The sequence below is a fragment of the Podarcis cretensis genome (genome assembly GCF_951804945.1).
Source record: "Podarcis cretensis genome assembly, chromosome: 5".
Lineage (NCBI taxonomy): Eukaryota > Metazoa > Chordata > Lepidosauria > Squamata > Lacertidae > Podarcis > Podarcis cretensis.
In genome coordinates, this window is record NC_137174.1 from 81,502,636 (window position 1) to 81,519,918 (window position 17,283).

General features: G+C 43.3%; 1 protein-coding gene across 3 annotated transcripts in view; it reads left to right on the top strand.

The window, feature by feature from the left end:
• Positions 1-3,892: 3,892 nt before the first annotated feature.
• The window catches only part of RSRC1 (arginine and serine rich coiled-coil 1), a 177,859-nt gene continuing 164,468 nt past the window's right edge, over positions 3,893-17,283 (top strand). The window contains exons 1-3 of one of the 3 annotated variants that reach the window (XM_079978179.1): positions 3,893-4,017; positions 8,291-8,481; positions 16,110-16,235. In XM_079978179.1, the coding sequence (XP_079834305.1) occupies positions 8,300-8,481; positions 16,110-16,235 (308 nt within the window). In that variant the 5' untranslated portion in view covers positions 3,893-4,017; positions 8,291-8,299. Of the gene's footprint in view, positions 4,018-4,093; positions 4,246-8,290; positions 8,482-16,109; positions 16,236-17,283 lie in introns of those variants that run through there. The other 2 variants (XM_079978180.1, XM_079978178.1) reach the window with 2 other exon arrangements.

A 17,283-nucleotide genomic window follows, 5' to 3' on the forward strand; every position in this document is an offset into this window, starting at 1 on the left:
TGTCCTGAGTTAGTTAAACACGAGGGGGGGGGAGAGAGAAAGGGGGCTGGATCTGCAGGGGAGGGGCTACAGGAAAAATGACAAGGCGGCTGGCTCCGGAGAGGGGAGAAGAGCAGGAGGAAAAGAGAGAGAGCTACCCCCAAACGTCTTCTTTACCAGAGCGCTGGGCTGGCCGGCTGGCTTGCTCGCCTCCTCGCCTGCCGAAGGACCAAATCAGCCGCGATGCCAAGGAGAGATTTGTGCTCCTTTGATCGGCTCTCCGCACCACCCCCGCCAAACAACCAGCTAGATCCTTGGGCCTTTTAGATAAAATAAAAATAAAAATGCGGAATGCTTTGCTCGGCTCACACGTTGCCAGCCCAATCCTAAACCCGCCTGCGAAGACGGCGCTTGCCCTTGAAGCTCAGGGACTAAGCCGGCTTCAAGCCAGAACCGCTTCTAGCCAGAACCGCAGCCTGAATTAAACCCTGTACGATTGAGACCCGTTTAAGGTTGCGGGGAGGGAGGAGAGACAGCAGGAGAGAGGTGAACTCCACCAGAATTGTCCCAGCCTGTGTTTGTCCCTTGGATGTCTTGTCACTCACTCACTCCCTCAGTCTGCATTTCCTACACGTCGATCCTAGACTTAACACTGATTTGAAACGGAGTATAATTCTGAATAAATTGCCAAAGGCTTTGCGATGTATATATACACACATATTGGTCTCCTTCCCATTCCTGCCTGCACTATGGTACTAAGTTAGGTCTCTGGCTAATTCTGGGACGCTGGGAGCGCTCAAGGCGCCGGGGGCTCCCCATTTCAGGGAATTTTGCCGGTAAAAATTCCCTAGACCTTTTCTGCTTTATTGGGGGTTTGGGGGCGGCGGATTCAGCCATCCTTTTGGAAATGCGAAGGGGGGCTGACAGCTCCGGGAAGATACGCAGCAATCAGATCAGTTTAGCCTGGAGATGCGCTCGGGTTATATGGAGAGAGGGGAAACCGTTCCTGTAAAATGCCGAGAGATTAAAGCTTCTGTTGTGATTTTGCCGTGAATTAGATTACTGTTGCTGCATTTTGCTTTAGGTTTCTATTCTTCATGTTGTTTTTGGGTTTTTGGGTAATTTCCTCTCTGGGGTGGATTATCAATACTCTCCAAAAAACAACAACAACAACTAAAATACATGGATTCGTATATGATCTGAGATACATAAATGATTTGGGAAAATCTCTCCAGTCTCTTCTTCAGGACCTGGGAAACTCTTAGGTTGCAATCCGATGCACATTCGCTTGGGAGTTAAGTTCCATTGAACTCAGTGGCGCTTGTGTGATCTCAGTAAAAGGACAGGATTGCAAAACAGGTTTGAGAAGTTGGTATCCGAATTAACAGAACTGACTTGAAAGCTTGAGCTCACACTTTAGACTTTTTTTTTGGGGGGGGGGGGTAGTGGGCCTTCCTTCTGAGTAAATAGTTTGACAGTCGCGCTGCAGAGTGCACTTGTCCAAATGTAGTTTGAAAACAACCGCCTCTTTCCATTTTCTCACCTGGAAAATGGGAGCGTCTTTTTAAACTCGAGGTTGGAATATGTATTGCTAGTTTGTTCTCTCCTTTCTTTAATCTCATTATGTCCAGATATTTGAATTGAACGCTTTCGGGGGGGGGGGTCGCAGACTTTACACTTTGGACAGAGTGGTTCTGGAAACTATTCCAAGTCCGGATTATGAGTTAATTAAAAATAAAATAAAACTGAATCCCTTTCCCCATATGTTACGGAAAAGGGTGCTTCTCAAAAGGTGCTTAAAATATGTGATTTCTTTTGCATGTAGTTCAGGCAAATGGTGAACGTTTAAATAATTTGTAGGAAAATTACGTGAACCTCTTCTTTACTCTCTGTTTTGTGGTTGTTCCTGTTAAGCCTGTTAGGATACAGACTGGGTGCTCCGACATGCGAAAGTGCTCGACTTGCAGGGAAGCCACGGAAATGTGTACTGTTATGTTCTATCGCCTAGGATGGAATTGCTTATGGCCGAAAAGCTAAAAGAAGCATACACAATTATTCTAATGGAAAAAGAATTGAAAAATGGCTAACAACATTCAAGTGAATAATACATCACTTCAAAACAATCCCCACTGTTTTCAATGAAACTTCCACAGCATCTCCCGATACTGAAGGCATCGAGTGCTAAACTTTCGGAGACCAACCTTTTTCAGATAATTAATTGGCTGGGCCTCCCTTTTTAAATAGCAAGATTCAGTTTTATGCAAATTTTTAACATCCCCACGTGGATTCCACTTTTCAATACCATCGATATACACAAAAAACAGATTTTAAAAATAATAATATACAAAAAGGACAAGACACAAGTAAAGTGGATGTTTCCTGTGGAATTTGATTATAGGATAGAGAAGCATGATTAGGCATCACCCTGTGGAATCCAGAAACGTGTAAATTAAATATATACTCACGGTATTTTTCACTCCTATGCATGATGACTATACTTTCCACTGGAAAGCATGATCCCCGGAAAGTCTGCATAGAATAGCCTATATATGCCAGAATTATCAGAGCTAGATATCTGATTTAGGGCGCAAGCAATCCTATACATACTTACCTTGGAGTAAGTTCCATTAAACTCAATAGCCCTTACTTCTGAGGAGACATGTATAGGATTGCACCGTAAGCTTGGTATAACTGTAAGCAAGTTAAGCGTCTCGAGTCGACAACCCACCAGCTGGACGGCTGAATTGTTAACACCAGCAAATTTGCGTGAAATAAGCTCAGGAGGTGTAAGAAATTCCGGACACAACATTTACTTTTGCCGAAAGCAGTGGGTTTGCTCTGATATAATCCAAACCACCACTTGGAACCACGAGCATGAACTGTAGAAGCAAGTACATTTAGGATCGCAGCTGAAGTCTGGGGGAAAAAAGGATTTGTTGCTTTGAATCAAAGTTTAAGCCCGGATGCCTGAAATTTAAGCATATGCGTGAATGCATAAAGTTTCCTTGTGAGATTATGTTCTGATCTCCCATCTAAAAAAAATTCCAAAACTCCTTTGCCCCATTGAGCACAGCATTTCAGCTCCCTGTGAATAAATGTAGCGCTGCCGCGCTACAGTTTGAAGACCGGGGCCTATTCTTCTTGACCCACCACCCAGAAGCCACCCAGAGGAAAGCAAACAGCGGCTACTTTTACCCCTGTCAGACAAAAGCGTCTCGTCTTTACAGCAAAGAAAGGAAATGGTTTTCTCAGAGAGCCGAGGGAAAAAAAAATATATGTCAATGTAGCATGAATTCCAGGAAAGAGCGAGCTTCTTTAATTACTCTTAGCTTAAATGAAAAACGATAAATTTTATTCTTACATCCTCCTACAGTCTAAACTCCCCTCCTCCCGCAACCATCACAACCCTTAAATAGTCTCAACTGGGAAACTAATTTGCACCTAACCTTAGAAAGCCCATCATTTCCAAGGAAGGAAAATTGCAGGGTGTTTTTTTTTTTTTTAAAGCAATTTGCAGATAAATCACTGCAGTTTTAATCACAGCGCACCTTATACAGACAGAATTCTGTGATTTATTCCGGGTCCCCCCCCCCACGCTGCTTTCTTTCCTGGGGAGGAGGCGGGTGTGGGGTGGAGGGAGAAGGTATGGAATAAAGAAAGGGCATGAATGACAACTCGCACCCGGATTATCGTCATTATTTATTTATTTTTAAAAAAGGGGGGGAAATATCCTTACGAGGACCGATTAATTAGGTTTGTTTATGCGGTCAGCAATGTTGCTTAAATAAGGAAAAGCAAAGAAAGAGGAAGAAGAACGCCGAATAGCGAGCTAGCTAGCTAGCCTACTAGATGGGGGTGGGATGGAGAGGAAGAGGTAAAAAGTGGCTTTTCTAATCGATGCATTCGGCGCTCTTCGGCTGGGCTGCGTGAAGAGATGAGCTCCGGGGATCGTCTAGTCAGGCCTGAGCGGCGGAAGGAGGCGCCGAAGCTGAAACTACGGAAGCTCAGCGGCCTTCGGCGGGCGCGCCGGCTTCGGAGGTAAATGGGCTCGCGCCGGTGGCCCCGGTTGCTATGGTTGCGTCGGCCCCGTTGGGCCTTAGGCCTCGGGGACCGAAAGGAAAGCAATGTCCAAGTGGGGGGTGGGTGTCGGGGCGGGTTTGGCCGGAGGGAAGCGCTGCGGCCTAGTTCGCAGGCGCCTGCGTGACAAGCCTCGCCGGCCTTGCCGTCTCTGTCGCGGGAAGCGGCGCGAGCTTTCCTTAGGCCTCGGTGCGTGGATGTCTGGCGTAGGCGGAGCGCCCAGCTCCCCGTCCCCTGCTGGCTTTAGCGAGGGGAGGTCTCGCTCTCGCCAGTGCGGCGTTGCCTCCGACTGTGCTCCCGTGGGCTTTGGCTCTCGCATTTCCTCCGGCCTCTCGGAATTAGAAGTATGGCGGGGACGGAATTGCCTCTCTCTGAAAACGCCTCTCCCGAACAGCTTTTAAGACTAAGACCCTGGGCCAGGCTTGCTTCCTCAAACTCGGTCCTCCAGATGTTTTTGGCCTACAATAATAATAATAATTATATAATAATAATAATTTATTATTTGTACCCCGCCCATCTGGCTGGGTTTCCCCAGCCACTCTGGGCGGCTTCCAACCGAATATTAAAAACAATACAGCGTCAGACATTTAAAAACTTCCCTAAACGGTTGTCTTTTAAAAGTAAAATAGTTGTTTATTGCCTTGACATCTGCTGGGAGGGCGTTCCACAGGGAGGGCGCCACTACCGAGAAGGCCCTCTGCCTGGTTCCCTGTAACTTGGCCTCTCGCAGTGAGGGAACCGCCAGAAGGCCCTCGGCTCTGGACCTCGGTGTCTGGGCTGGATGTTGAGGGTGGAGACATTCCTTCAGGTATACAGGACCGAGGCCGTTTAGGCCTTTAAAGGTCAGCACCAACACTTTGAATTGTGCTGGGAAATGTACTGGGAGCCAATGAAGATCTTTCAGGACCGGTGTTATATAGTCTCAGCGGCCACTCCCAGTCACCAGTCTAGCCGCTGCATTCTGGATTAATTGCAGTTTCCGAGTCCCCTTCAAAGGAACCCCACGTAGAGCACATTGCAGTAGTCTATAACTAGAGCAGTATAACTAGAGCAGTAGTCTATAATTGGACGCAGGTGGCGCTGTGGGTTAAAGCCTCAGCGCCTAGGGCTTGCCGATCGAAAGGTCGGCGGTTCGAATCCCTGCGGCGGGGTGCGCTCCCGCTGCTCAGTCCCAGCGCCTGCCAACCTAGCAGTTCGAAAGCACCTCCGGGTGCAAGTAGATAAATAGGGACCGCTTACCAGCGGGAAGGTAAACGGCGTTTCCGTGTGCGGCTCTGGCTCTGGCTCTGGCCAGAGCAGCGATGTCACGCTGGCCACGTGACCCGGAAGTGTCTCCGGACAGCGCTGGCCCCTGGCCTCTTAAGTGAGATGGGCGCACAACCCCAGAGTCTGTCAAGACTGGCCCGTACGGGCAGGGGTACCTTTACCTTTATAACTAGAGCATGCACCATTTTGGCAAGACAGTCTGCGGGCAGTTAGTGTCTCTGCCTGCATACCAGATGGAGCTGGTAAACAACTGCCCTGGGCACAGAATTAACCTGCGCCTCCATGGACAGCTGCGAGTCCAAAATGACTCCCAGACTGTGCACCTGGTCCTTCAGGGGCACAGTTACCCATTCAGGATCAGAGAGCCCCCCACACCAGCCCGCCCCATGTCCCCCAAGAACAGTACTTCTGTCTTGTCAGAATTCAGCCTCAATCACTCCCTTGATCCCTAGCTAGCAGGACCAGTGGTCAGGAATGATGGGAATTGTAGTCTCAAAACATCTGGAGGTCTGAGTTTGAGGACGCCTGCCCTGGGCAGACGTCTTAGGGCCCTGGCAATCTATGTGCCAAAAGCCCCCCCCCCAAAACCCTGAAGTGGGTGCCCCCGTGTCTCACCCAGCACTCTGTCATGTTGAAAGAGAGCAACAGAAGAAGAATGCAGCTGGATCAGAAAAAAAGCCCATCTAGCCCAGCATCCTGTTCTTAGAGTGGACAGCCAAGTTGCCTGTGCGAACCTCTGCACTTGTGATTCCCAAATGCACAACTCAGACATACTGCCTCCCTGAGTAGGATCCAGGAGCCTACTGTAGCTATTAATAGCCTCATCCTCCATGCATGAAAGTCTGTGCTCTTTCAAAGCCCTCCCAAGATGGTGGTCTCACTACAACTTTGGGGATGACTTAGGTGTTGTGCGAAAGAAGTAGCTCTTCTTTGTTTGGCCTGTTCTGACATTCAGCTCCAGTGGATGGTCTCAACCAGAGGGAGACGTGAGAGAACGGCTCCCTCTCTGCTTTCATCACACCACGCATGGTTTTCTTTACACTTGTGTCATGTCTCGCACCCCCCCCCACTTGCCTTGTTGCACCAGTTTCCTGCGTGGCAAGTCAATTTATTGGAAGAGGATTACTTGGTGGGGTGAAGGATGCTGCAGCTTCACCTCCCAATCGCGTGTGGCTTGCTATTGTCAGATGCCACTTCTATTTTTTGTCCCTAATTTGGCAGTATATTTGAGGAAAAATTAACCGTGATCCTCCAGTTGCTGACCGCTACTGTAGGATGTTCTGTTTCCAGCAGGAAACGTGAGTTGATGTGTTTTCTGTACTCTTCAGCCTGTAGTATTAAGGCGATGGTGTCCAACATTCTGCCAAGTGTATTTGAAATCTAATATGTGAGACAGCACCAATAAATATGTAGTCCCTCCTCCACCTAATGAACCGTGGATTAGGCAGGATCATAGTGTGGGAGTGGCAGGCAACTATGAAGACCTGACTCTTATGTCTTAAGCAGGCTTGTGGTCTGCTCCTCTTAGATGGTGTAGTTTTATTCATGATTATTTGGAAGAGATTCTGGTTGAGGTCAATGGGGTTTCATTTAGATCACATATAAGCCCTGTTTCAAAAGAGCTGCACTGATTGTCAGTTCATTTATGGTTCAAATTCAAAGTGCTCTTGGTGGTTCTGCCACCCTGGTGGTGGTGGCTCAAGGAGAGAGCATTGTGGCAGCCCCTAAGTTGTAGAACTCTCTCCCCACAGAGGTGCACCTAGCAGCTACAGTATGTAGTTTTCACTGAATGCTGAAGATGTACCTCTTTGGCCTTTGGCATCTGAGATTTATATTTTTAAGATCCACCTTTTTGTGATTGTATTCTTTTGTAAGTTTTTTAATTGTTCCTAACATTATATTTTAAGTTGTTATAACCTGCCATTGGACTTAAGGCTGAAGGGTAGGTTATTGTTGTTATTATTAGTAATGTTTATGATAGTAATAATAATTTACTTCCAGGTAAATGTACATAGGTTCACAAGTTGAATAAAGCTAGCTCCTGCTGCCTGTGCTATTTGTGACATATATCTTCTAAGTTGGCGATTCTTGTTTTAGTATTGTATACTGTATTAGTTTCTCTTCTTCCAAACACTTTCCTTCATTCCAGAAGGTTAGACCCTTAGAAAAATGTCCTCTTTAGTCCTCCTTGGTCCATTCTTCAATTTTTACTGAGTGTAAAGCCAAGTTTCTTGCCTTGTTTATGTTCATCATAATGGCACTAAACCTTAATGGAGGTAATAGCTTTAAGCTGGAATCCTATGCATAAGTACCTGGGAATAAGTGCTTGAACATATTAGGACTTCCAAGACAACATCCATTTGTTAGGGTGAAAGCTTTTCCCCATCTTCCCCAAGGAAAAAATGAAATTTGCTTCACATACTTGGGAGTTCCCAGTTCTCAGTCCTAAGGACAGTTACTTGGAAGCAAGCTCTCTTAATTTCAGTGATAAAAGTAAATATGATCAGGATTGTTGTTTGTAGCTTTGGAAAAGGTGTTACAAGAGAGCAGGCCCAAGTAAATAGCAACTACCTAGCAGTGGTACAGTCATACCTCGGGTTAAAGTTGCTTCAGGTTGAGCGTTTTCGGGTTGCACTCCGAGGTGACCTGGAAGTAACGGAATGCATTACTTCCGGGATTCGCCGCTTGCGCATGAGCAGACGCTTTAAATGACATCACGCGCATGCGCAGAAGTGGCGAATCGTGACCCGCAGACGCGGGTTGCGTTCTCTTCAGGGTGCGAATGGGACTCCGGAACGGATCCTGTTCGCATCCAGAGGTACCACTGTATTAGATAATGTTAAGTTAGGATTTGGGTCTAAACTGAATACTGGTGTATGGAGATTGGTAAGGGTACAGCAGGCTTTGTATGATAATGTTTAAGATTTCATCTAATGTTTACAGTTCTTTTGTCTTTTTTAAAAAATAGCTTGTTAAAATGGGTCGCCGCTCATCAGACACTGAGGAAGAGAGCAGAAGCAAAAGAAAAAAGAAACACCGTAGGAGGTCATCTTCAAGCAGTTCTTCTGATAGCAGAACTTACAGCCGTAAAAAATCAGGAAGGAAGTCAAGGTCACGGTCTCGAGATCTCCAGTTTCGTTCACATTCATATGAAAAGAGGTAAATGAATTAATTTGTATTGGGTTTTGAAAGTGTTTGTAGAAAAGGCTGCTTAAAATATTTAGCAGGCATAATTCGCAGCTTGATCCAACATTCTGCTGTAGATAATGGCATATACAGGCAATGACCAATTTACGTCTGTCCAATTGACATGCGACCATGCATGCATGCTTAGCGACAACCCACAAGTGGCTCGAAAAGGGGGTGGAATGGGGTGGGCGGGGAGAGCTTATGTGCACTGTGCTGATGCACAGGGTGGGGTGGGGGTCAGGAATGTAACCCCATGTAAATCGGTTGTTGCCTGTAGGTTGTGGCATAAAGATCCAGCAAAGGCACAAAGAAACAAAATACCCCCCTTCTCTGGTGTTCATCCAGGGCTACTGTATGAGTGCTCTGCTCCAACTGGCAATACCTTTTGGATTGTGGCACTAGTGGAGAGGAAGGTAGAGCTGCTGGTTACTTCTTGCACATCATCCAGTGTGCACTGAAGTCATTTTGGATTATTGCATGGGTGCAGTGCTGCATTCCATATATTGGGGGGCAACATTAACAATCAACCAGATTTTCAATGCAAAGTGGGTAATGCAGGTTGGCTCTGCCGCATTTGGCTTGCATAGGAGGATGCTTCAGCTGTGTCCAAAGAAACTGGATTACAGGCGTATGTGGTTGAATTTGGATATGCCACTGGGTTATGTGGAAGGAGAGGATCAGGAATTCAGTCCCCTTATTGATTGCTCTCTGGTTAGTATAAATTTCTGGACATATAAACAGCATCTACCTGCTTGTTAATCTAGGGTGATTCCTTTCCTTATCTGTGTAATAGTAATCACTTTCTAAGTTTGGTATTGAGGAACTACCATATTACTGGTAAAAAATAAAACTTCTGCATTACTGAAATTTCAGTAAAAATATAATGGCAATGAAAGAAAGCTTACTTCTTGCTGAAAGTAATATCATTAACAGTCACTCTGACGGTTTTTGATGTTTCTTTTTATATTTTAGTTGAAAAGAAACAAATATTTACAAGAAAGTTTCTCAGTCCAAAAGTAGAAAATTATTATGTGTTTTCCAGTAGACAGTAGTGTCTATTTCTCAGAAAATAGAATTGATGGACGTATCCCTTTTTTCCCTTTGCACATAATCTGTCCATTCAACTTGGCAGTTTCAAGAATGTTGATAAAGCGTTCTTTGCTAGATGAACAAAAACTTGTTCCAATATCTAGCAATTTTGGGGTGTGTGTGGCATTTTTAACAAATCCAAAATCAGTAGATGGAATGAAAGAGAAGCTTGCTTGTCTAAATATTCAATAATATAACTCTAGGATCTAATTTTACCAGAATACTACTAACATGTTAGAAAATTTCTAACACCTGGATTATAAGAACATAAGAAGAGTCTTGTTGGATTTGTCAAAGGCCTAGTTCAGCATTCTGTTCTCAGCCATGGCTAACTGGATGCCTATGGCATGTTGAGTACAAGGCATGTTTGCCGTGGCCCAAGAAACGGTATTTGGAGACATGCTGTTTCTGATCAAGGAGGCAACATATAGACACCTATAGGTGAAACTCGGAAAATTAGAATATTGTGGAAAAGTTCATTTATTTCAGTAATTCAACTTAAAAGGTGAAACTAATATATGAGATACACTCATGACATGCAAAGCAAGATATGTCAAGCCTTTATTTGTTATAATTGTGGTGATCATGGCGTACAGCTGATGAAAACCCCAAATTAACAATCTCAGAAAATTAGAATATTAAATGAAATCAGCAAAACATGGATTGCAAATAGAGCAGTATTGGACCTCTGAGAAGTAGAAGCATGCATATGTACTCAGTACTTGGTTTGGGCCCCTTTTGCATCAATTACTGCCTCAGTTCGGTGTGGCATGGATGCTATCAGCCTGTGGCACTGCTGAGGTGTTATGGAAGACCAGGAAGCTTCAATAGCAACCTTCAGCTCTTCTGTATTGCTCGGTCTCATGTCTCTTGGCAATGCCCCATAGATTCTTTATGGGGTTCAGGTCAGGCGAGTTTGCTGGCCAATCAAGCACAATAATCCCATGGCCATTGAACCAGGTTTTGGTACTTTTGGCAGTGTGGGCAGGTGCCAAAGACCTGCTGGAAAATGAAGTCAGCATCCCCATAAAGCTTGTTTACGGAAGGAAGCATGAAGTGCTCCAAAATCTGCTGGTAGACGGCTGTGTTGACCCTGGACTTAATGAAGCACAGTGGACCAACACCAGCTGATTTAAAATTAATTTTTTAACAGCATAATTTTATTAATCCAGGTTTCCAAGATAGCCTACAAAAGAGAACAATAAAACAAATATAAAACAGATCAAAAACATCAAAACAAAAGCAGTTATTGTAGCAACATTGAATTACAAATCCTGGGCAATCTTTTTTGGGGGAAACATTCTAAAACGTGGCTCTCCGGGCAACCCCGGCAAGTGGCGGCATTTAAATAATAGTAATTATTATTAAGAAAGCCTACAAGGTAGGTTCCTTTTTGAAAAAAAGAAATGAAATGAAAGCCTTTCCGTAATTTGTATTGACTGTTAGACCCACAAATAGCTCTGAGATGAGTGTGAGGATCAGACTACAGTGGTACCTCGGGTTAAGAACTTAATTCGTTCCGGAGGTCCGTTCTTAACTTAAAACTGTTCTTAACCTGAAGCACCACTTTAGCCAATGGGGCCTCCTGCTGCCGCCGCGCCGCCCGAGCACGATTTCTGTTCTCATCCTGAAGCAAAGTTCTTAACCCGAGGTACTATTTCTGGGTTAGCAGAGTCTGTAACCTGAAGTGTATGTAACCTGAAGAGTACGTAACCCGAGGTACCACTGTACTGGCCATTGATGTCTTCCATGAGCTGGGTAAAGCAGTTTTGTTCTGCTATGCTACCCTTAACTCAGCCTGGTGCCTGAGGGTTTGGAGTGCATTGTTATTGGATGACAGTGGCTCCTTTTCACTATTTTGTCTAGTACTTGAGAAAGCTTCTGTGGTTCTGACTGGGTGCCTAGAGGAGGTCATGGGCTGAATGAGGGCTGACAAATTGTGGCACAATGTAGACAAGACAGACGTGGAAGACAGAATCTGTAGTAGGGATTAAATGAGTTTTGGATGCGGGTGTAGTCCCATTGAAAAATCACATTTGCAGTTGAATATTCCTGGATACAGCTTTACATCCAGCTTGTTACATTGTGATTGGGCAATGTGCTATGCATGGGTCCACCCTGTGAAGAGTCTTTGGGAAGCTAGCTGCAGTGGGTCCAGAAAGCAGCAGCAAGGATGTGGACACGCATCCATGGTACTATTGTGCAACATCTGTGCTCACTGCCAATTTACGGTACTTCAGGTCTTAGGCCCAGGATAGCTGAGGAATTGCCTCCTTCCATGTCATTCTGTCCACTTCCTAAAATTAAGGAGAGGCCCTTTTCTGTGTTCCATGTAGGGTTGTGACCTTCGGGTATAGGGTGGTATAGAAATTAAATAAATAATAAATAATAATAATAGTTGATGAGAATGAGAGACGGGGTTTCTTTAGTGGCTCCACCAGTATTTCCTTTGTTCATGAAGCATGGCTGGCCTCCTCTCTGATTGTCTTTCATCAGCTGGTAAAGAAATACATTTTTATTCTGACAAGCTTGTCTGCTAAGTAAGAACTCATAGAATGGATTCATAGAATCATAGAATTGGAAAGGACCACAAGGGTCATCAACTGCCTGCAATGCAGGCTAGAACCCAGAATCCTGAGATTAAGAGCCTTATGCTCTACCTACTGAGCAATTTCACAGGTCATTTATACCTGTGATTCTGCCATTGTAGCTTGTAAATGAATATTTAATGTATTTCATGTCTTTTTATTGCTATATCATTGTTATTTAAATATAGTTTTCTTGTATTGTGACTTTAAATTGTTGTAAGCTATGCATGGGCACTAGATGGGTGATATTTTTTAAAATATAATTTAGAGATTCTCTCCCATGTAAAATATTGTAGGTTTTCCCAACACAGTCTATTGCCTCCCAGTTTTCAGACAGTACATTTTTCACCTATGTTGGCAAAGTAAATCAAGGAGAAATGACCAGACAAGGATATCAGACATTATTTTATAGAAGATAAAATTGCCTGTTCAGAATTTTAGATGACAACGTAATGTTGTAACTATATCTGGATCTTATGGTAGAATAAAATTGAATAAATCTGGTTAATTTCTTTATAGTTAATCAAAGGTGATAGTTAAATATTTTCTTCAGAAAAGTTCTGATAGGTAAAATGCCTTCACATTTGTTTTTCCTGGTCCTGTTTTTAATATTGACATGTATCCCCTAAAGGGACATAGTGGGATAATATCAAATGCAATGCCAACATTATGCAGATGACACGCAGCTTTATGAATATCTCTCTTACACTGCAGATATGACTATCTGACAGATAACACCAAGCTTGAAGAAACCCTGGAGGCTGGATGAGAACCAGCTGGCTTATTTGAATCCAGAAAGATCTAAGTATTTGCTTTGAGGATTTGGCTAGCACCTCTGTCTTGACCTCAGTGTAGGATGCACCCCTGGCTGTTAAGATAATATAAAATCTCAAGGTTATGCTGGATTCTGCTTGATCTTTGAAGAATTAAATTGTGGTGATTGATAAAAGCAACTGTTCCCTTTTCATTTAGTAAATAAATTCCAGTTCTTCACAGATAAAGATAAATATGTCTTTAAACAGAGTAAGCCATTGAGAACATTTTAGAACACCCTGCCATAAGACATATCGTTTGCAAAGTATGTCTTGCAGAATCTAACTCCAGCTTCCATGTTGATTAACCAAGCTTCCAGTCAGATGATATACAATTAGCTAATTGTTTGAATATCATTCTTTTAAATACAGTGGTACCTCGGGTTACAGATGCTTCAGGTTACAGACGCTTCAGGTTATAGACTCCGATAACCCAGAAATAGTACCTTGGGTTAAGAACTTCGTTTTGGATGAGAACAGAAATTGTGCTCTGGTGGCGTGGCGGCAGCGGGAGGCCCCATTAGCTAAAGTGGTGCTTCAGGTTAAGAACGGTTTCAGGTTAAGAACGGACCTCCAGAATGAATTAAGTTCTTAACCCAAGGTACCACTGTAATGAAATTGGGTGATTGAGCCTCTGCCAATTTGGAAGCAAAACAGGGCCACTCCAAATAAGATAGTGGTTTCCACATACTCAGAAAATTCTGTAGGTTTGCAGGAGTATTCCGTTTTTTAAATTAAGTAAATAAGTAAGTTCCTCCCCACCCCCAACCTATCCAGGGCCTGTAAGCTTTTAGGACTTACGGAATATTTATGGCAGTTATGCCTATAGAGATAAATCATATTAAGTGGCCTGGGAATTTCCTTTTTCCTTCTTGAACCTATTTTCTCTTCTTCGGGGGTGGAAGTGAGTGGGTGATTGGAGAGAGCTGTTGCTCAGCTGAAAGTCCTTGTAGTAATGGCACTACTTCACTGAATACTGCATTGAGTATCCACCGAGAAACAAAAGGCAAAAGAAGGAGACTCAGGATTGGAGGACTCAAAAGTAGCCCCACTTGGTGGGAAACCTCAGCACCCCCATATAAACTGACCTTGCCTGAAAACATGTCTCTCCCATCATCGTAGTGACTTTCCACTAGCTTCTCCTGCTCCACAGCTGTGCAGGAACGTACAAACTCAGAATCAGCTACAACAGAGCTTTCCCAACTTTTCATGTTGGTGACACACTTTTTAGACTTGCATCATTTCACAATACAATAATTCAGTTTTACTAGCAAACCAGAGGTTAAACTAACCCCTTTCCAGCCCTGGGAGGAGCGTGGGGAACATTTGCGTGACACATCTGCATACTGCAGCCAACACACTAGCGTGCCGCAACACACAGTTTGGAAAGCTCGGGGCAACAGACCTGCCCAACATACAGTGGTACCTCTGGATGCGAACGGGTCTGTTCAGGAGCCCCGTTCACATCCTGAAGCGAATGCAACCCGCGTCTGCGCGGGTCGTGACTCGCCGCTTCCACGCATGCGCGTGGCATCATTTTGACCATCGCTGCAGCGCACAACCCGAAAATACTTGTCCCGAAGCTACTTTAACCCGAGGTATGACTGTATAGCTCTCCCACGGGACCAGAACCACTGGAACGAAATGCTTTGCCAGCTACCTTAAGACTTCAGGGGACCCTGGTCCTTGATATTTTACCCAGAAGAGTCCACTGAGCTGCCTATTGCTCTGCTCTGCTTTGGCTTGTCTGGACTCAACCTCATTTACTTGGCTACAATGACCAGCACTTCTTCCAATCAGGCCATTTCCAACTTTCTCAGCAGAATAGGGAAGGAGAGGGTTTGTGGAGCGATTTAAACAGGCTAACCTTTGCTGTAACCTCAGGTGTGCTTTTATGCCTTTTTTATGCGGGGGACATGCATTCAAAAGTATTTGGTTAGAATGCCAGAAGGGTACCTTTAAATAGGGGTACCTTTAAATAGGGGGATCGTCTTTCAGTGGGAAGCACCTCTTTATATAGAATAAATCTCCTGGGAGGACAGAGATGCATGCTATGAACTGATGATAACTTAAATTTACTTCCTATTTCCCAAAGGAAGTACCTCTCTAAGTAGTATAGGTACTAGTGGGGAAAATACTTTGTGAAATCAACTGAAGCTGGTGTAATGCTGTATAATCTCAATAAATATACATGGGATGATCTAAAATTTTGAGTTGGGAGGATTTACAAGAGTACATGTTTACTTTTCACTGTTGCGAACCAGCCTTATTGTGTAGTCTTCACTTTTTGTTTTGCCAAAAGCTGTGATGATCTTCAACTTGCTGTGTTTAGGACATTTTCTGCAAAAATGGATATGGAATCTGAAAATCATGGGCATTTGTAGCATCACAGTGCCAATGACATAATAAAACATAAGCACTGCAGTAACATTTCTTACTTAGTAAGTTATTACGTACAAAAATAGGAAAAGTACTAAATATGTTTTAATATTACATAGATTGAAATTGTATTCAGAAACCTTTATAGTGCATCTTTATTTCCTACTTTTATACCAGGAACTGTGTAATTGCACCCCTCTTTGCTATATATAGAACTATTTCCTAGACTTGCGTTGGAGTAAAATCTTATGAATATTTATTTATGATTTATTTTCTTTAATTTATAGGACGATATATATCCCAAATTGAATTGAATTAAGCAATAAATGAAGAGTATTAAAATTCTATACGACAGTGAGAGCCCATTGTAGTCTGTTAAAGCACAGGCAAAGAAAACTATTTTCAGCCAGTGCCTAAAACTTAACAAAATAGGCACCAAACAAACATATCCGGGGTGAAAGTTCCATATCCAGTATGGTGCCACTGAGAAGGCCTTATTCTCAGTTGACAGCCATATTGCCTTTGAAGCTGGGGGCATCTGGAGAAGGGCTTAGGAAGATGATCTTAAAGACTGAGCAGGTTTGTATCCATGTATATGTATATTTCTTTTTAGTTTTTGTTTTCACTGTATATATGCAGAAAGGCTAGATCAGTGGCAGTGCAAGTGCAAAATGTGAACTTTATTATGCTCCACTGATGGACTTTCTGGCAATATCTGTTACTGTTTTAGGCACAGGCATCGATCTAGCAGCAGCTCTTCATATGGATCCAAGAGAAAACGGAGCCGGAGCCGTTCAAGAGACCGAGGAAAATTATATCGGTCTCAGAGATCAAGATCAAAGAGCAGAACAAGAAGGTATGACCATTTTGCCCTCGGAGAATAAGATTGACCAGATAATGTATACTTTTCTCTGTATTCTCTTACCTTGTTGTCTACAGTGATAGTTATATTAACTTTAGAGAGTTATGTAGCGTCAATGCAAAAGGTTGAATTAGCTTGACCTTCCTACCCTGGAGTTTAAACTAAAAGCAGTTCAGTATTACAAGTGGCTAATAGGGTGTGTGGTATATTCACTGCCATAGTAGCCAACACAATAAGAAATACTTGTTTGGCAGGGTAGTCACGCTAATGTTACTAGCAGATGTGCTAAACCAACTGCTTAGTAGTACTTTGTAGTTCTCAATTTAAATACAGATATTTGAATTTGTGAGTGTGTGTCAGACAGAACTGTATGGAGCTGCAGTTGTGCTTTCAGCATGAAGGAGGTGACCCACACAAGGTGTTACTGACAATAAGTCCTCTGTATGTGGACTGGAATGTAGGAAATCAGAATCAGCATTTGAAACGTTATCTCTTAATGGATCTATAAATGGAATCACAAAAAAATCCAGCCGTTCTGCAGAAATCATAGCTTCTGTCTATAGCTATTATGGCTGCTGATGGTTTAGTATTTTAAGTAAGAAGCATGAGAAATGTGTGTGACTAAATGTATATACAAGCGTTTGTAAATAACTGCTTAGAAACTTTGGTAGTTTCATTAGGTGGTATATAAATACCCTAATTAAAAAAAACAAACAAACATTTTAAAACATTTTATTTTGGTGATTATACTAGAAGGTTAGAGCTATATTTCACATGAAGAAAATAGTTTATTTTGTTTTAGCCCAAGAAAGTTGATGGATGCAAATGTGTTATCCCTGATGGAAAGAGCCACTGACTGTCAGCATGCTCAGCACACTGAGACTAATTTTTTGTCAGCCTAATATTTTAAAATATTTCCTTGTTGGCAGTAAAATAGCACATTTATTTTCTGAAGGAAATGGAAAATCAAGGAAGAGTACATACATACAGTCTTGAAGACTGGAGATTTATGCTCTTGTGGGGCAATGGACTGAGAATGAAT